We start from the raw sequence: 21175 nt of genomic DNA on the forward strand, positions 1-21175 counted from the left end.
CCTTAGTTCTTGTAGTGTTTTTTTAAAGCTAATTTTATTATGCTATTTACCTTCTTGCTAATATGTGTATGTGCATGTAAAGTTAAATATAAAGAATTGATTATTGAGGAAATTAATGAAACAAAAGCAGTCTACTCTTTCAGCCAAGCATAAATCTTTATATTTTCACCTTCTTCCCAATTCAATTCAATTCAAGTATTTTATTAAAACTTCCAAGACTGTCAAATCATAAATCAAACCAAACCAAGAAATAACCTAAAAACAAAATTATTATTATTATTATTACTATTACTATTACTATTACTATTACTATTACTATTATTAATTCCCTGCATCTTTACTAAGAATGAAATCATTTGGAGGCTTATATCATTTCCCCCTGTAGAATACCCTCCTGGAGGATGTCAAAGAGTTAAACAACTATATAAATTTTTGTAGACATCTGAAGGGAGCCCTGTTTGGGGAAGCTTTTAATGTTTCATTTTTTGTTGTTTGATTTGTATTCTTGGAAGCCACCCAGAGTAGTTGGGGTAATCCAGTCAGATGAGTGGGGTATAAGAAATTATAAATTATTATTGTTGTTGTTGTTGTTGTTGTTGTTATTCCAATCCAAATGCCATAAACACTTGAGAAACCTAAAGCATAATTCTGATAAATATTAAATATAAACTACCTAATTATATTTAGCTAATAATGTTGAACCAATACTCAAAATTTGCCAATCCAAGCCAGTAAGCCTACCTAATATCAAAATTTCACATTTTCTTCAGTTTACCTATAAGATTGACTTACCTGATATGCTCCCACTTGACAGCTTTGATCGGCAGAATTTGCACTTTTACGGGTGCCGCATAATATCTGCACCACATCTATAAGAACTCAATTGTTTAGTTTGGAAGCCTCAGCACTTTGGAGCTCCCTGCCTATTTTTATCAGGCCTTCGTGCCCGCTGAAGACATTTTTATTTAGACAAGTCTACCCAGATTTTTATTTCGTTTCTGTGAGTTTTAATTTGTTTTAGTCTATTCTATTGTCGTTAAAACTTTCTGTATGGTTTAAATTATGGTTGTAACTTTTTAGTAATAATTTTATTGTTCTATCTTTTTCATAAACTGCTTTGAGTTTTCTTTTACCATCAAGCAGTATATAAATTCTGTGAAATAAATAAATAATCTTTATTTATGGCAACCATAGCTGACTATAAGGTCAGGCCAAGAGACTTTCACTTTCTGTCTTTCTTTCCTGTTAGGCTGTACTTAAGGGGATCGTGCATAGTTAATTCACTGTGCCCAAATACTAACAGGCAATGACCACACATAACACTAAGCCAAATCGTGGCTAAGCATGAAGGGGTAACGTGCATCTGACTAACATATTTTACTTCCTCCCCTTTTTCAAAATCAAGGTACCAAAATATTCAGCGAACTATTGCTACGGAAAGAACAGATGAGGACACTGTGGTTAGCAGCAGGGTAGAGAGGCTTCCCGCTGGAGGAGGAGGAAGTGATTCTGAGGCAGACCCTTCGCAGCCAAATTCCGGTAAGACATTTACATGAGTCAGTGTCCTCCTCTCACTATGGTATTGTATGAGCTTTGTAGATGGGGGCGGGGGGTAGCATCACGTTTCACAGATGCTTCTCAGTGAGGGTCTGGTTCTCACTGTTGTGATAAAGTCTATGTTGGGGCCGTAATTGGTGGGTCCCAAGCGTCATTGCGCTTCCATATTCCCTCCTGTTGGTTTATTTATTTCATAAAATTTATATGCAGCTTGACTGTAAAAAATCCCAGAGCGGTTAACAAAAAGCTAAAACCATAACATCAGGAAAAAGATTTAATATGTTAAATGCACAATAAGTTAAGATACTTGAAAAGATACTTGTGGATGTCAGAGATAAAAAGAACTATTCACTTTTACACTGGATATTTATTTATAGAACTAAGTTGGAAAGAACTTGTTGCCTAAAAGCCAAGACTTAGCTAAAGGAATCGACAAATAAGGAGTTGAAAACACAAGAAGCACAGGTTTGTTGGGGAGGGTTGTGCCATGGATTAACAAGTCCTTTCTGTAACTACCAGGAAGTTGGTCAGAAGCCGTGCTTTAGAGGGGGAAATCAGAAAAGGGGAGAATAGTCATTCAAAATTCAAATGTTCTCTTGCTGTGTATTACATGGAAGCCTTTTTATTTTCAGAAATTAGAAGAGAAGTACCTGTTTCACCTGTGAATTCTCAAAAAATCACTTTGTTGCTGCAGTCTCCAGCTGTAAAGTTCATCACCAACCCTGAGTTTTTCACGGTGCTGCATGCAAACTATGTAAGTGCTTGACCCTCATTTATCTTGCAAATTGCTGATATACTTTGATAGCAGCATCCAGGTGGCACTTCAGTTTTCTCTCTGCAATTGAGAATGTGTGAGAAAGAATGAAAGTGATCGGAGAAACTACGCAAAAGCCAGAATTGCGGGGAGAGAACTGAATTCTAGGGAAGAAAATACAATTATCCAAGTGATAAATTCATCCCCACTTGAATTTGTTCACCTGGATGGTCATGCAGAAGAAATTTGGCTTTGCAGCAATCCAGCAGCATGGTTTGCAAAAACCCTCTACATGTGCCTCCTTTTTGAAAAAGGAGCATTTGGTGGTTTGCAAATGTATGATATCAAACCTTATCACTGAACATAAACTACAATGAGATGTTTAGTCATTGATCCACAACAGAGTACTGTTGAGTCATGCGTGTTCAAGGGGAATCATAATGCATAAAGGTAGCTTTTCTCACTGCTAAGATATTTCAGAAGATGTTGGACAATTACTGTGCTCATCTGTTTCTGCCTTAATAGACCTGGATCTACATTATAATCCTTATGCAACATTTTGGTTAGCAAGGCCACTAGCTTGTCATATGTACAACTCATACTCTTCCCATTTCTCCATGCTAGAACATCCCTAACACATTCCCACACAATCACTAAATCACTATTTTACCAAACTCTAACAAGTATCTCAGAACAGAGGTTTTCAGATCCTGGAATGCCTTTTGAAAGCTTCACATCCTCAAGGAGAAAATCAGTAGTAGGAGACAAACCTCCCCAAGAGAGAACTTGTGTGCCATTACTGATCTCCTACCCACCCAAAATGGTTTTTAAAAGCATAGTTCCATTTAAGTTTCTATACTTCATGACAGTGAATGAGGCTTCCACCCATTGCAGTGTTGAAAAGCTAACCCCCCCTTTTTTTTTTTGTTCTGAAGGAAGCGTCCAAGTGATGAGGAAGAGTCCTTGCAATGCTATCAGGGAGTTACTGTGACTTTATTGAATTGCATTAATTGTTTTGATGAATTTGTTGTTGTTTGTTTTATATGCTTTTGTGTTTGATATTATAGCAGTTGCAATGCTTGCTGCTTTTTAAATGGTGTTGTGATTATTGTGAAGCACTTTGAACTCAACATTTGTTGTTGGAAAAGCAGAATACAAATATTAAATCAACACATCTCAGCCCCTAAAACATGCAGCCCAATGGGAATGTTGTGTGTATTCTAGGTTGCTTGTTCATTCATGCAAGGCATTGTGGGGTTCAGCAGCTGGTTCGTGCCATAGATGAACTGACTATATGCCCTAGAATGCATCTGAGAATAGTGTGCACTATCCTGGGGCTCTTTGGCAGATGTTCAGGGGTTTCTTGGTAGGCAAGTTGATGCAAAGAAGTTCCCCAGGAAGTTGAAAACTTGAAAACTGCACTGTCACAAGGCAAGAAAGTACAGTATGTATCAATTATCTCCACTCTTTTGGCAAATGCACACTTTCCCCTCATAACTGGCTAAGCAGAAACAAAATACAGTTTTAAAAATCATTTCAAGCTTTCTCTGAGAAGTATGTTGGAATGACTGGTAGAGCATAAGCAGTTTTCTTAAGATCCAGTTTTGGTTTGGTCAGGGGAGTCAAATACTATTCAGAAAGAAAACGTCTAAGATTAATCTGAATATTCCTCTTTGAACTTTTTGTGGCTTTCACTTTATATTAGTAGATCTTACATCAAAGCAGGTATCAAATTAATTTGAACAGAGCAACACCTTTTCTGTTACAGCAATGATTTCGATTCTGCCAAAGAAACCAGAATGACCTGCTGAAACATCTGTTAAGGCAGTCATACAAATTCCACTTATGTAAAAATAATATGCTACATAAATTTGGGCTTAATGTCGTTATAATATTTTAACCACAAACTCCAATTAAAATTTAGAAGCATTAATTATGGCCATGAAAATTGAATTGGAAAATATTATCCAGCAGCTGGAGCCGAAATGGAAAACAGATCTCTTCTTTACTTGAAGGCTTTAAAAAAACCTATGAAATTTTTGGTCTCTTTTAAGGTCTCAGAGAGCTACTAAAATGGTCAATGAGCTGGTGGTGGAATTCCAGAGTTTGTACTACTAAGTTTCTGTAATCCCAACCCCAAGCTAAATAGCAAGAACATTATCATATATTTCCAGAAATTAACGATCATTCACTGTGTGTGATCATAAATACTTAGCAAGTTACATGCGTGCTGGAGCAATGTGAGAGCCTCTTCCATGTGGCTACATGATATTTCACTGCAGCAATATCTGTAGAAAGGAACTGGAAGGTTGAGGCAAATGATATGATTCCTTCCCATGCCAATATCATAGGCTCTCCGGCAATGACTGGTTAGTTACCAGAGCCACGTGGCTCTTTCTTACAGATGTTGCTACAGGGGCAAGGGACCCACTGAATCACAGGAGGATGTAGTGTTATGCATTCTGGATGGCTATAGTCTGACAACTAAGACCAACCATGTCTCAATTTGATCTGGAATAATCTTGGTATTTGTGAACTTTCTTGCTGAGCATTTAAAGGCTCTTAATGCGGGTGGCACTGTGGGTTAAACCACAGAGCCTAGGGTTTGCCAATCAGAAGGTCGGGGGTTCAAATCCCTGCGACGGGGTGAGCTTCCGTAGCTCGGTCTCAGCTCCTGCCAACCAGCAGTTTGAAAGCACGAAGTACAAGTAGATAAATAAGTACCGCTCCGGCAGGAAGGTAAATGGCATTTCCGTGCACTGCTCTGGTTCGCCAGAAGCGGCTTAGTCATGCTGGCCACATGACCTGGAAACTGTATGCCGGATCCCTCAGCCAGTAAAGCGAGATGAGCGCCGCAACCCCAGAGTTGTCTGTGAGGGGACCTAACGGTCAGGGATCCCTTAACCTTTTAATGTGGGAGAAGACATACAGGCAGCAACCATTTTAGGTGTGTCCAAATGACAAGCAGGTTCTTTTGGACCCGGAAGAGGGATGGAACGGGGACAGGAAGGAATGGAACCCGCACATGAAATGGCCATTGCCTGTATTAAATGCATATTCTTTGGGCCCTTTATTAAAAGACAAGCCTACCCTTCTGTAAATAACCAGACTTTGGAGTCTAGCAGCTCACAAGGCTCTTAAAAACAGTTACATGATCTACTATTTCAGACAAGAGAGTTTGGGGGGAGGGGGTTGCCTGTATGAGTCATACATATTCTGGAAAAGGTCATTAGAGGTGACACATTTGCAGTCATGAAAGCTTTGTTTTCCCCTCCTGCTTTTTGTATCCAGAGTGCCTATCGAGTGTTTACCAACAGCACCTGCTTAAAGCATATGATTCTAAAGATCCGCAGAGATGCTCGGAATTTTGAGCGGTATCAGCACAACAGGGACCTGGTAAATTTCATCAACATGTTTGCTGACACACGGCTGGAGCTTCCACGCGGCTGGGAGATCAAAACTGATCAGCAAGGCAAGGTACAATAATTTATACAATATTGAGTTCTCTGCAAATTTATCTGACTTATTTTATGAGGTTGACCAAGAATGCCCAAGGTGTTGAAATGTATTAGCTTTGAAGTTTGTGCCTTATTCTCAGATGTCTCCTCCTGAGTCATTCAGTGGCATACACATTAATAGGCTAAGTATGTGAATTTGGGGACCTGAATACATTTACAGGACACAACTGCCGGTGCTGGCTGTCTACAGGCAATCAGGCCGCTGAGCAGTCACAAAGGACAAGTGGACCACAAGCACCTCAGTCGGTGGAGGTGGTCCAAAGGGCTACAGTAAATGTGATAAGGTGTACCCCTGTAAGCCCCTGCGTGTGCTGCTAATAGAAAAGTTCACCTTCCCCATTGGGGTAGAAAAACAGCTAACACATAAATCACAAGCCACAGCACAAAGCTAGAAGAAGAAACATAGCATATAATAGAACGCAAATGGCTACACGTAACTTGCTACACGTAACACAGGTTCCCAGCACACACAGGGGCTTTTGCAACAATGCAACGGCCATGGGTGGGAATCAAAGCTGCGTGCAAGTGCAACAACTTGAGATGTACTTTTATGCATGTGTTTGGTCTAACAACTTGAATGAGGTAATGATGTACCATATATGGCAGGTGGAAATTGAAATGCTTTGTAAAAACTTATATATACCCCCTCTTGCCACTAGGAGGGGGTCCAGACTTTGCAGAACATATCCCACTGGATCAATAAATCATAGAATCATAAATGGCTGGACTTTATCTCCTCCCGGCTCCTGAGTCTTATTGACAAGAAACTTAGGGGGGTTTATAGGGTTTGACCGCTTGCAACAAGTCCACACCTGAACATCTAATTGTTCAAATGGAAGAGCCAGGCAAGATGCCTTAGAGGACCATGCAGAATCCTGCTGAATACATTGTTTACTCTGGTTGCTTTATCAGTATTATAATCATTGTTCTTTTCCAACATTATTTTATTACAGTCCTTCTTTGTTGACCACAACAGCCGTGCTACTACTTTCATTGATCCCAGGATCCCACTTCAAAATGGCCGCCTACCCAATCATTTGACTCACAGACAGCATCTTCAGCGACTCCGCAGCTACAGTGCTGGAGAGGTATGTTTTCTTGCTCTAATTCATTAGGATTTCTGGATAAATGGCTATATTCACAACAAAGCAATTTCTTCGTATTCACCTTGTTAGCTTTATAATTTGTAGGAAGTGGCTGGATGTGTAATAAATTATTATTATATTGTGACCTGAAACCTGGGGGGGAGAATGATGATGAATTAGAATTCAGATACGTATACCCTATTAACTGAACCCCTATTCAGCCCATTCAATACTTGGTAGATACCAGGAGCAGGGCTACACTCACCCTGACACAGTCTAGTAAGAAAAGAAAAATTCCAGAAGATTAAATGATACGGATTAAGCCATATTGGGGAGGGGGCAAGAAGGCATATCGTAGTGGTAAAGAAAGACAGAGCTTACCCAGCTATAAGTTGCCAGTGTGGTACAAAAAATAAAGGACCTTATAAACATCTGCAGATATTAGCTTCAGCACGGCTATCAATACCTCTTGCAGCCTTCATATCTTGTAAAGTGATTAGAACAGATTTATATCTGCTTGTTTCCAAGCAATTCATTTGCTGGCTGTCAACAGCAGATTGTATCTTGGCTGTGAGTCCTGGAAGACCTGCTCCCTGCCTTGCAGGCCTTTCCCATGAGGCCTGGGGGGGAGGAGCCCTGACTGACTCCAGCTACAAAAGCTGAGGCTGAGACTCTGGGATTGCGGTATAGTTTAAGAGTTTTTGGGGGGTGGACGGTTGCGGGGTGAGTTGTTGCTATTATTGATTATTATTTTTTTGTATCTTTACTTTTAGATCTTCTTATGATTTATGTGGCAATTGTTTAATTTGGTTGTGTACCTTTTGATGTTTTATTTATTGTTTATGACTACTTTTGTTATGTTTGTAATGTACTTTTTTCCATGTTGTCAGCCACCTTTAGCATGGAAAGGCAGCACACAAATAAAATGATGCATGCATGCATGTTTTTATTTGCAGCTGCCTGTCTTTAGGGTTGGTGCTGCCAGTCCACAGATTATACAGTTGCCTAGGTTTTCTGTAGAATGCACAACTTCAAGATGTGGGTCCTTCTGTCATTCACAAAACACAGAGAAACAAAGCACAGGACTTGGTGGGAACACTAACCGTTCTGGCCTGGAGTACATTGGCACAGTAGCTGGATGGGCCATAAGACAGTTCAAACAAAGTAGGAGCAGCTAATTAAGGAAGGCCTTGGGGCCAGAAAAACATAAAAGACTCCATGGTACCTCCGGGCTTTTTGGGTGAGGGAATCTCTTAGACCCATCCTTCTGACACATGCTCAGCGTCAGCCTTCATTGCAGCATGCAGTTCTCCAACATTTCTTAGAAGCTAGGCTTCACTAATTCTTCTTTCCTTTGTGTATTATTCCCCCTGTCCCAAATTGCAAAGAAATATTATGCTTGGAGGCTGGGATCTTACCTTTTACCAGCTTTGTCGTTTGTTGTTCAGGTGAACTATCTGCTTTGTGGATGGGTTTTGTTCTGCAATCTTTCTGTGACAATTTTCATGTTAGTTTCTTAAGTGCTTAAATCTATCTAAACACAATAGGAATAACTCCACTGAGACTGATATAATGGTGCCTATCACATACAAAAGAGAGGGAATCAAAAGCAGGCAGTTTCCTTTCTTAGCAGGCAGTACACAGCGTGTTTCTATTTTGAATAGTAGGCAACATCTTTTTAAAATTCTCTCATTAGTGTGCAGCAATATCTTTTTCAACACATACGTTGCTATATTGGCTGGTTCCTCATTACCTATATGCTACATGTATGTTCTCCTTTTCAGAAGTGATTTGTCACATTTACCGTATTTTTCGCCCTATAGGACGCACTTTTCCCCCTCCAAAAATGAAGGGGAAATGTGTGTGCGTCCTATGGGGCGAATACAGGCTTTCGCTGAAGCCTGGAGAGCCAGAGGGGTCGGTGGGCACCAACCCCTCTCACTCTCCAGGCTTCCGGAAGCTCTGCGCAATCCTCCGGAGCCCGGTGCGAAGCTGCGCCGGGCTCCCAAAGGTTGCGCAGAGCTGCCTGCGCTTCCGGGCTCGGGTTCTGGGGCTAGGGACTAGGGACGGGGGAAGCTCGGGCTTCCCCCGCCCCCAGCCCCGCAAGCTCCCAGAGCGATGCCGAATGTGCGCTCAGCTTCGGCATCGCTCTGGCTCCCGTTCTGGGGGCTGGGGTCGGGGGAAGCTCGGGCTTCCCCCGCCCCAGCCCTGCGCCTGTGGGGGGGGAATAATTTTATTTCCCCCCCAAAAAAAAAATCTAGGTGCGTCCTATGGGACGGTGCGTCCTATAGGGCGAAAAATACGGTAGCTACTTTTTATAAATAGATAATTAAAAAGAGCTGGTGCTTTACTGTGATACAGAAATTGTATACACCTGAAACCTTGAATTTAACACCAACTCCTTGAATATGTGCATTTTCTTATTGCAATAATTCTCAAATGCCATAGATAATTATTAATATTTTTGATTTTGAAAAATCAGCTGTCTGAGGCTGAAAACCTGCACACAGAATGAGTAGCCCTGATCCAAATGGGAAGTCCATAGCTATTGAGGCTGTGGCTCCGATCTGGTGGAATACTCTGTCACAAGAGACTAGGGCCCTGTGGGATTTGACATCTTTCCGCAGGGCCTGCAAGACAGAGCTGTTCCACCAGGCCTTTTGCCAGGGCACAGCCTGACTCCCTCCTTCGGCAATCTTTGCGGAGCTCTGGCACAATGGTTGCCATTGGTTTGATTTGAATTAATTTTATAAGGAATGATTTTAGAGTGTTGTGTTGTGTTGTACAGTTGTACTGTTTTATTGTTGTTAACCGCCCTGAGTCCGGCTTCGGCTGGGGAGGGCGGGATATAAATAAAATTTATTATTATTATTATTATTATTATTATTATTATTATTATTATTATACATCCTGTTCAGAAAACAGTCATACTTAAACAGCTGTTGGCAAGAGGGAGGAGCAGCTAAATTCAGCCCCTCTCCCTTTACCTCCCAACAGATGTTTGGTGAGATTACAGTTCTTTGAAAAGAATTTACTGCATACAGTCTTGTCTACTGGATAAAGGATAAGAGTTGAATGTCTGGTTGTTATGTATGTAGGCGGCTGGGAACACATGCATATTGTGTCTGCCTGGATTAGTATATGACTGGGATTTATGGGCAAGTAAAGCATAAGAACATAAGAAGAGCCTGCTAGATCAGGCCAGTAGCCCATCTAGTCCAGCGTCCTCTTCTCACAGATGCCTGTGAGAAACCCGCAAGCAGGACCTCAGCAGAAAGAGCATATGCCTGTCTTGTGGCAGATTGGAGGCCTCATGGCTAGGAGCCACTGATATGTACAGTGCAGGAGTGCAGCTAAACTCCGGTCATTAGTAACATTATCTTTCGATTAATAACATAATGGCACTCTTCATGTTTTCCAAATCCATCCAAAACCATCAGACACTTTTTCCTGTTCTACCTATAGTCCGACAGATAAACATTACTTGCCTGTAAGTACACACACAGAAAAACACCAACAACTATTTATGAAATCACACAAAGTATTTTACTAGCAACCCTCAGTCAGTAGAGTGTGAGACTCTTAATCTCAGGGCAAATCACACCTCCCTCCCCCACACCTTGGGCAAAAGATTGTACAGGGTTGGACTAGATGATCCTTGAGGTCCCTTCCAACACTACCGTTCTATGGTTCTATCCCTCTAGGCCTCAGAGGTCTCTCGAAACAGAGGAGTTTCTCTCTTGAGCAGGCCAGGCAACAGTCTTGTAACCGCAATTCGAAATCAGCACCATCATGAGTCTTTACCTCTGGGTATGTATGGCTGCTTTTCAATGAGTTTACATTGTAGCTCTTTATACGTCTCTCCCCACAGGAAGAAAACAGCATCTTGCGTATTTTTTGTGTATTCTTGTTTTTTCATTGTGATCCTATGCAGAGGAAGAGAGGATGAATGGCTGAAACAAGTCTCTCAGCTCCATTGGAGTGGGTGGGTGCGTCACATCTAGCTTTGCAGAGCAAAAGTAGGGGGTGGGAGAAGGATTGAGTACCCCCTCCTGCCTGATGCTTTTCCACTTCCAATCATAGCTCCCCTCCTTCTTTGTTGCAGCTTTTCAGCATTCACTCAGGTTCCTAGATCTACACCTTTAGGTGAGCGTGATTGGATAGTTACAGAAAGTTGTTACAATTACGTTGTACTGGAGCTCTATATAAGCAGGCTGGTTGAACTCTTCAGTTCACTTCTGTTCTGACCTGTGAATAAACAAGAGCTGTTTGGAGAATCACTGTGTCATCTGATATGTTCACCCACAACTTAGCACCAGACGTATTTTAAAACCCACCTCCCAAGAAGCAGGCCTTCTTCAGCTGAGCTTTCATTGGCTTGTATCTCTCCACTCCTTTACCTGTTAAACCTGCTTTCCTTCTCCAAGTGTCTTGGAGAAGAGCGAAAGGTTGCAGGAGGGAAGAGTTCCCTGAAGCCTAGAAATTGCCAAGGGACTGCCTGGTGGGTGGCAAATGATGTCAAAAGCATCATTTATTTACACAAGGGAATCCTAGGTTGGATTATAAATCCCTGATTTCCTGGGCAGAAAATGGGATGTACAGTGTCCTTTGCGTCCATACGTATGGGCATTCTGGAGTATTCCTATAGGGAGTATTTCTATATGCACTAGGAAGTGACTATTCTATTACAGTGATATATATGTATCTGTATTGTACATGTGTACGTGAAGGAGCCTCTCCACCCCCGTCATTCTGCCCGGACACTGAGGTCCCGCTCTGAGGGCCTTCTGGTGGTTCCCTTACTGTGAGAAGTGAAGCTTGGTAGTCTCACCCACCCTGTGGATTGCCCTGCTGGCAGATGTCAAAGAGTTAAACAACCATATAATTTTTTGTAGACTTTTGAAGGCAGCCTTGCTTTAGGAAGTTTTTAATGTTTAATGTTTTATTATGCTTTTGTATATACTGGAAGCTGCCCAGAGTGGATGGGGCAACCCAGTCAGATGGGCAGGGTGATGGATGGTGGTGGTGGGTGGGTGTTCTGCCTTGAATCCTGATAAGCAGTGTATCTTTTAAAATAGGTTTCATTATTTGTTAAACAAAATTTATTTACTTACTTTACATGTTACCTTTTCTACCAAGGCACCCAAGTGCTTTAATGTTTAAAAATGCTAAAACAACAGAATAAGTCTTTAACTGAAATTTCTATAATGTTTGTGTTCTTTCCCCCGATCCAGCATACAATGATAAAATTGTTGCATTTCTACGCCAGCCCAACATCTTTGAAATGCTGCAGGAGCGTCAGCCAAGTTTGGCAAGAAATCATGCACTCAGGTACAGCTTTCTGTAGTTAAATTATTTAATTCTTTTGTTGCATGTAAAATGCAAGGACCCATAGATTGGTGGTAGACTGTGCTTTACGTGCACAAGGTCACAGATTCATTCACTGGCGTCTCCAGTTTAAGCAAGATCTCTGCTATATATAAAGTATCTATATGGAGAATATTGTTGACTACTAATACAGATATTTTAGCAGCAAAGCATTATGTGCTGAAAAGCAGATTGTAAGCAATGCTTATAACAGCAGAATAACCCCTAGTCATGCGTAGTCTAATAAATCTCTTGTTCCAGTGTATAAATATAATCAAAAAACCCTGGATACTTGAGTCACAACCTGGATACTTGAGCCAAACACAGCCCTACAGCCACATATTATGGGTTGGGCAAGGTGATTAATTATTGTCATTTTTATTATTTATTATATTTCCATACCACCCTTCATCCGAGGATCACAGGGCGGTTTACTGTATAAAAACAGAAAATACATAAAATAAAAACAAAACAGTAACTCCCCCCCCCCAAGTTTAAAAGGCCATAGATTGTTTAATTAGCCAAAGGCCTGGGGAAAGAGGAGTGGTTTTGCCTGGCAGCTTCAGTTTGTTGGCTCTTATCCAGTCCATTACTAAGGCAAGACAATGGTCCAGCACATCCGCTGCCACAGATGCAGATGAAAAGGAAAAGGAGAGCTTTGTGTCATCAGCATATTGCTGACAACATACTCCAACAACCCAGATGACTCCACTCAGTGTTTCATGAAGATGTGGAACAGAGTTGAGCCCTGTGGAACCCCACATTGAAGGCTCCATGGGGCTGAAAAGCACCCCCCAAGCATCACCCTCTGGAAACGACCATCCAAGTAGGACCAGAACCACCACAAAAGGGTGCCACCTACCCCTAACTCAGACAACCGCTCCAGAAGGATACTGTGGTTGATGGTATTGAATGTCATTGAGAAGTTGATGAGGATTAACAAGGACACATTTTCCCTGTCTCTCTCCTGACATAGATCATCCTACAGGGCAACCAAAGCAGTTTCTGTGCCAAAACCGGGCCTAAGCTCCCAACTGAAATGGATCTAGCAAACCAGTTTCCTCCAATAGAACCTTAACACACACACACAACCTCAGAAACTCCATTGTTGCTGTCCTAGACAGGCAGCAAAAGCAGGAGGTTTATTGAATGGGCTCTCACATGCACATGGTGGAATGAATTAGGATTTTCAGGGAGACCCTGAGCTGATGGAAGTAGCATTACTTAACTGTCACCTGTCAAGGATGTTAATTTTTGCAAATTCCACTGTGGTCTAGGCTATCAATAAATTCTGTTTTATTACGAATATAACAGAGAATATCCAGATTTTCGTAGTGAGATTTGTTTCCTACCCCTGCCCAATTTCCTTCACACACACCCCATTCTCTCATTTGTTTTCTAGCCTTGCTTGCCAATTTGTCTTATTTAGTTCTGAAGACTAGTCAAAAGAGACAACAAGGAATTATTCTTCGCCTTTCTTCCACTCACTGCTCTTCCACTAGCTCATCCCCCACCACCACCACCATGGGGGAAAATGTATGTTAGACCCTTGTATCTGAGATAAACAAAGGTCTAGAAACCCAGTAGGAGTAAAAACTGTCGGCAGAGGGAGAGCTCTTGCAGGAGAGTTAGGCACCCTCTCTCTCCAATGCGTGCTGCTTTCCCTCTGCAAATCACTCTTCCTATTTCAGAACTGGGAAATTGGCTGCTAAGCTAACATTACATGCAATTGCAACATTAAAAGGTGGGCCCTCGGTGATTGCTATTTTGGATACACAATTTTGCTTCAGAAAAAGAAATGAGCCTTATCATCCCCTTGAGATTGCCAGGCTACAGGTGGCAGAGAAGGGGGAAAGCCATGACACACAGAAATATGCCTACTTTCCCCCATTTCTGTGCCCTCCTGTGTCTCCCTGCCACCACCAGTACTGTGAAATTCCATACACGACTTCCAGGTTTTGCAAAGCCTTCTACTCCTGTTGCCCCTTCTTTCCTTTTCCTCAAGTATCTTTCTTTTTCCTTTACACTTCCTTCAGATTCTTCTTTTTCAACCCCTTTCTCACTCTGTACCTCCTCTGAGCCTTTGAGCATCTTGCCTCCTTGCTTCCTTGGGTTTCCTCCCCATTCTTCAGCCTTCTTTGAAAAGTTTCTCACATTTATCTCTAATGCTCACGTGAGGTTTTAATTTCAGACAATCTGACATCATTCCCTTCTCTGACACATTCTGGACTGCAAAGAAAATCCAATGGAATATAAATTGATTTCACTCAAGACATTGATTATAGGATTCAGATTATTTCTCAGCACTAGCTATTTTTATATTGGCTTTTTGGAGAGAAACAGAATTGGTGTTGCAGAAACAAGGTACATCTATGTTTTCCTTAGTCCCATTGCAACTTCCTTCTGTGTTGTTCACTTTACAGGGAAAAGATCCACTACATTCGGACAGAAGGTACACATGGGCTTGAGAAGTTGTCCTGTGATGCAGATTTAGTAATACTACTGAGGTAATAAAATTGGCAATAACTGTATACTTTTCATCCCGCTTCTAAGCAGTCATTTCCAGCTGCTTCCCAACAAGACACATCCCAAATCTCAGGGAATTTCTATGCAAGTATCAAGCACAATTGAGAGAATATCAATGCTGAGTTCCTTATAAGAGAGGCAAGAACATCTCTAGAATTAATGCAACTTGTAAATTGGCTTTTAAAAAATCTAGATCTACCTCAGATAAAATGAAAATATTGGCAAGAGTATGTCTGTATTTCATACTTCTAGGTTATTGTAGCCAATATTAGTCGTACTCTGAGCAGTGCCGTTGAAATAAATAACATCTACTCTGAGTATTACTCAGTTGGCTATCAACTGATGTCCTCCTTTGATAGTTTTCTGATATAAAAAGGCTTCTCTTGTCCAGTTTTTAGACCTAGGTATGGGGCAGCCTGGAGCCTATGCCCAACTCACAGAAAAGGATAGACTGAAAAAGCTAGGTCTAAGGGAACCTCAATCATCTCATGACAGTTCAGGGAATGGGGCTCTGGAATTATTTATTGTTTGTAGAGCTGACTGAGTAGGAGGAGGAAGTGTGGCAGCACCGACACTTTAGAACGCCCTGCCTACTGATATCAAGGCAGGTGTTTTCACTGTATTCTTTTTGATGCCTGCTGGAGACATTCTTATTTGGTTTAGAAAGTTTGTATGCGTGTTAATCTGTATTGGTCTATTTTATTGTGGTTTTAACTGTATTTTTTAAATTGTATTTGTAATTTTTTAAAGTGATAATTCTATTGTTTAATCTTTTTTGAGTCTATTTCCTACAGATTGTGGTTGAATCCTGACAAGACAGAAGTACTGTTTTGGGGGGACAGGGGGTGGACAGCTGTGGGGGACTCCATGGTCCTGAATGGGATAACCGTGCCCCTAAAGGACCAGGTGTGCAGCCTGGGAGTCATTTTGGACTCACAGCTGTCCATGGAAGCGCAGGTCAATTCTGTGTCCAGGACAGCTGTCTGCCAGCTCCATCTGGTACGCAGGATGAGACCCTCCCTGCCCACGGACTGTCTCGCCAGAGTGGTCTGCTTGTTTTGGGGGAGTGACTGCTCAGGGCTGGAGGGGATTTGAAACTCTAACAACAGATTTTAATCAATAGAATGTTCCCTATTAAAATGTAACAAAGTGGTGGACAAATTAATCATTGTAGTTCACAGATTCCCCAAACTGCTATATTTGTGTGCATTTGTCACATGCAAATGAACCAAGCTTCTCCCATTTCTCACCTTGTCAGCCTTTTTGAAGAAGACGTTATGTCTTACATCCCTCTTCAAGCAGCTTTCCATCCTGGCTACAGCTTTTCTCCTCGCTGTTCCCCCTGCTCATCACCTCAGAATTCTCCAGGTACAGCACTGGGAAATAATATTATCTGGTCAGATGCTTGTTTCTTGTTTCTCAAAATGTTTTGTGTGATAGAAGAAAGGGGAGGGGGCTACCATGTTGTCTCCCCCTACCCTTAAGTGGCTATATTTTTATTTCAAGATATGTTGATAGAATTATGTAAACAGAGAATAAAAGTACTTTTGAAGCAATGGAGTGGGGGAGATTCAGCGGGCATTCCATGCATGTGTCCCTTTGGGTGCAAAAAAAGCAGATATCCCCCCCCACACACACACACACTTTGTATCTCTACAGGGCAGATACATGAACGATAAATGTACTGCACCCCTCCCCATCCACATCTAGTTTGGCCCTAAAAATCTTAAGGAAACTAACATGGTGAGTATTCTGATGGAAAGAAATCCTTTTGAAGCCCTCCGACAGTCGCACATGCTCCCCTAGGCAATTGCGTGTCAGCTTCCAAACATTTGAAACAGGCCATATGTTGTCCCTGTGAAATAAATGTGTAAGGTGCCTTAGCAAATGTTCATTGAAAACATTGCTTGTATGAAGTTGCAGCGCTTCTTTAAATGCTGTCTTCTGTTTTCCCCTCCTAAGGCTTGCAGCGGGCCAGTGCAAGAGCCCCCTCTCCTTACAGGAGAGATTTTGAAGCCAAGCTTCGCAATTTTTACCGAAAACTAGAAGCCAAAGGATTTGGTCAGGGACCAGGTAAAATTAAGTAAGTGTGTGTTATTGAATCCTTTCTATTATTTTCCTGAGGACAAGTAAAAAGGGGGGGAGGGGGCCCTGTTGGGAATGTTTACAGTTTAAATGGCAGAGACAAATCAAGAACAGGAAACAAAGGAAAGCGCAAAATTATGATCTTTGAGCATTCAGGATGGGTAGGTTGGGGCATAGGAAGCAAGAAAAATCTCCCACTCATCATGTGTCATCTAGGGGGCAATGCTAGTGGTGTGTTAATGGTATGTTGGTGATTTGTGGTCCATTGTTCTGAACGTAGGCAGTTCCTGATCACAAGAGATCACAGAGCCACTAGTTAACTGGGGTGAGGAAAGCAGGGAGGGCTTTCTAGCCCAACATACCAGACATCCTTCTTCCCTGGACAGTCCTGTTTCTGCAGCTGAAGCACATGTGCTAAGAGAAAATGCTGCTGCTGCTGCTGCCTTTTACTCAAAACATTCACTCAAAATTGTGCAACCGGGCAATATTTCTAATCCATAAAAAGTCTAATAACAAGTCCAGAAGTTAAATACATATATAGATGCTGTGTATGTTGACTTTCATCGCTGATACTTGGACCAAACTAAAACATTACATGTAAGTAAGGAAAATTGATTGTGTTTAAAGCTGTTTCTCCCTGGGAGTAGCTCTATCCATAGAGACAGGATTTTCAGCATAAGAACATGAGAATAGTCTTTCGGATCAGGCTGTTCCCACAGCATCCATTTCTCCCATGCTTTCTACGCATAGGTCCAAGCAGTTTTCTGTTTGCCCTGCTACTTTCCGCAGGCAAACCCTCTCTTTAATGCTGAATTAGAACAAACATCAATCTGCCGAAAACTCAACTGACGTTTGCTACAGTTGAGCAGTAAAAGGAGGGTTTCCCTGGGGGAAAGTGGTGGGACAAGCGGAAGTTCGGATGAACCATCACTGCTCCTGGGGGGGTGAGTTCCACAGTTTTAGTATGCAGTGGCAGAGGAAGGGGGGGGAGGAGCGGTCCACCCTGGGTGTGAAGAAGGACCTTCTTTTATCTGTCCTGAATCTTCCATAGAAGTGGAAGGTCTCCTGCAAGGTGTCAGGCAGTGTTCAATAATAAATACATTCCAGGGCCCTATAGAGAACACCCTGTTGGGAAAATGTTTATCTGAGTGTTTCTTATTCTTTTAATTTTGATTTTATGTAATTGTTGCATGTCATATGTTCTAATGTAAAGAAAGATATATCTCAATGCAACCATGTTAAGCAGTATAAAGATGAAAATGAATAAAAACTATGTTACCAAGAAAGAAAGAAAGCTCTGCTGGGGAGGAATAGTACTCAAAAGATGATAGGCATGAAAAGATTTAAACTCTCCTTCTCCCCGATTATTCAGTACAAATTGCCCCTCTCAAATCTGCTTTTCCCTATGAGAAAGGAGCTTTTGTGCTTAAAGACATGTATTGTGGAGTAGTTGATAGTTTGTCTCCCAGCCCCAACACCTTGGGCTTAAGTGTACCTTCTAGGCACCCACCAGTATTGAAAAGTAAGGCTTTCATAAAGCTTTTTATTTCTCAGTATTCCTTAACATGCTTTCTGAATATTTTGAGATCTGACCTCTATAATTTTCTGATGCTGGGCTGTGCAATTCACATTCTGAGTGGTTTGGCAGCAGACTTGCCTATCTATACCCTTTTTCAAGGGATAGTCAGAAATATGCAATGCCTCAGCCTTGAAAGTTCAGCCTGGCTTCTGTCCCAAACCACTTTCATAGCTTTGAAAACTAAACAATTAAATCTAGACGAGTGTCATGGGCAGAATATGCTACCCTGAGCCAGGAGAAGCCCTAATTGCTAATTACTTGCTCATGCCATCTGATCTTGCTATGCAGGTTCAAGGGGAGAATCCAGAAAAGGATAATGTTCCGTTCCTAAAAGGGCTGCATTGATTGAAATATTATTGAACACTTGAGTGCTTCTATTAAAGGGGAGCTGAAAAGAATGTGAAATTAGACCATTCCAATTCTGTATTTTAAAATAAGCATTTCCTATACATGTCAAATTATTCGGATACTTTTCTAAAACCTTTCTCCTTATCTAATACATTTATATGTTGAAGGTTGTAGGCATACTATGGGACATGTTCAGGCATTGCAATCTGGGAAGACATTTCAGCTTGATATGATATGAATATTAAAGAATCTTGCATACCTCTGTTATCAGCTGAAACACTGTACTTATTCTGGAGCCATGGTGGTTTGAAAAGAGCCAGTGTGGTGTAGTGGTTAGAGTGCTGGACTAGGACCTGGGAGACCAGGGTTCAAATCCCCACTCAGCCATAAAGTTCACTGAGTGACCTTGACTCCAGTCACTGCCTCTTGGCTTAACCTACCTCACAGGGTTGTTGTTGTGATTAAATAATGGGGGGGGGGGCCAACCATGTATGCCAGCTTGAGCTCCTTGGTCAAAAAAATGATAAAAATAAATGATAAAATCAATATCAGCCGCCTAAAGGCCTCCTTCTACAGTAGGTGCTGGCACAGCCCCTCATAATCAGGTGGGCTAATGAAAAACCCAACATGCAAAGCCCATACGCCTCAACATTCCTCAGCTGAAAATAGGGACACTTCTCAATCCCTCCTTGACCCCCACCCCTGAGCATTTCCTAACAGAAGAAGGGTGGGTGTCACCACTACTACTCAAATGGGACACAGCACACACTCCACCATCCTGAGAAAATTCTTTAATCCCAATCTTATTTTGTTATTTGGCAGATTTACAAAAAGAAAAACATACACCAACAAATAAAATTTAGAAAGCAGCAGGATTAAATGCAGACACACAAAGCATAATAAAGACTCCTTATGCTCTGCTCTGCTCCCCCTTCTTTTCTTTTAAAAAAATATATTTTAGGTTTCAAAAGTTTACAAATTTGATACATATTTTCCCAATTCACATTCATTTCAGATTTGACTTCCCCTCCACCGCTCCATTGTTTTCCCTTATTTTCTAAAATTGCTGCATATTATTCTATGTTATATATATTATCCAGCACATATTTTACTGCTGTACTTCATTCAGATCCGACCTGCATCCTTACATGTTTACAATAATGCTTTAAATATTCAACAAAGGGTTTCCAGTACTCCTTATAGTCTGCATCTTCTTGATCTCTATTTGTTATAGATTTGCCAAATAGGCATATTGAGTCAGTTTTGACTGCCACTCTTCTTTCGCTCTGCTCCCCCTTTCTTCCCACCCTGCACTCTGCCTGCCCCTCAGAGCCAGAGCATCACCCAGCGCTGGGCCTCAGTGGTGGCAGCCTCTGCTTGGCAGCTCTTCTGCAGCCACGACGAGCTGCCCAAGGTAGGAGGCCAGCAACAGCCATGGAGAGGCCATGGAGAGGCAACAGGGTGCTCCCTCACAGCAGCCACTGCCACCATCGCTCAGGACAAGCGCTGGCTCATCCTCCTTCCCAAGCTTAGCACTGGTAGTGCTGGTAGGGGAATAGGGACATTCTGGCATTGAATCTGCAGCTGGGATGGCTTTCATAATTCCAGGAGTGTCCCTGGAAAATTGGGGCACTTGGAGGGTATGGAGTCCCCCCCCCCCATGTCCTCATATGCCAATAAAACTAGGAATGAAACCAGCTGAAAATCTGTTCTGATATTTTGATCCCTGCTTCTGATGTTTACAGTTCTGTATGTTGCAATTTTTTAAGCCTCTTTAGGACCCAGATGTGGTGAAAAATGGGCCTTACTTTTTAAATATATAACATCAACCCAGGTGTGGTTATTAGCAGCTCTCTGGAGCAAGCACAGTGATATCAGTTTTATTTGGTCAGTGCTAATTTCCCCAAGCAAGACATACTCGCTTGTGAGCATAATTATACTAACTTTGTGGTATAATTCAAAATGGTCATAGCAGTGTGTCTGCATGCAGTTATCTCCAGTAAATATCCTGATTAGTATTGATTATTCCCCAAATTAGCATTTAGTATGTGTTTGTGTATGTGCGTGTAATTTGGTAAGCTTACCTTTAACTGTGAGCTGAGTTGAATTTCTCCCCCACAATGAATTATGCAGAAAACTGCACACTTCTCGCACACTTTTCACATTAGTTCTCTGCAAAGAACTTTTGCTGTGACATCTGAATTGAGCCACTGTCTGCCCATTTTTATTCCCATGGAACTTTTTAATGATGACAAATAATGGGTTTTTACTGTTTCATGTTTGTTCTTCACAAACTGATAAGGTATGATAATAACTATCTGTGACCAATGTTTACAAAATAATAATTATAAAACTC

The 21175-nt window shown here is 41.6% G+C and overlaps 1 protein-coding gene across 1 annotated transcript in view; it reads left to right on the forward strand.

Moving 5' to 3' along the window:
• Nucleotides 1–21175, forward strand: part of HECW1 (HECT, C2 and WW domain containing E3 ubiquitin protein ligase 1) — a 203775-nt gene that overhangs the window by 156934 nt on the left and 25666 nt on the right. The window contains exons 12-20 of the mRNA XM_081881787.1: nucleotides 1406–1539; nucleotides 2190–2311; nucleotides 5603–5788; nucleotides 6783–6917; nucleotides 10619–10724; nucleotides 12149–12245; nucleotides 14705–14788; nucleotides 16066–16175; nucleotides 16770–16890. Of these exons, the coding sequence (XP_081737913.1) occupies nucleotides 1406–1539; nucleotides 2190–2311; nucleotides 5603–5788; nucleotides 6783–6917; nucleotides 10619–10724; nucleotides 12149–12245; nucleotides 14705–14788; nucleotides 16066–16175; nucleotides 16770–16890 (1095 nt within the window). The remainder of the gene's footprint in view (nucleotides 1–1405; nucleotides 1540–2189; nucleotides 2312–5602; nucleotides 5789–6782; nucleotides 6918–10618; nucleotides 10725–12148; nucleotides 12246–14704; nucleotides 14789–16065; nucleotides 16176–16769; nucleotides 16891–21175) is intronic.

This window comes from Podarcis erhardii (genome assembly GCF_964252035.2).
Source record: "Podarcis erhardii genome assembly, chromosome: 12".
Lineage (NCBI taxonomy): Eukaryota > Metazoa > Chordata > Lepidosauria > Squamata > Lacertidae > Podarcis > Podarcis erhardii.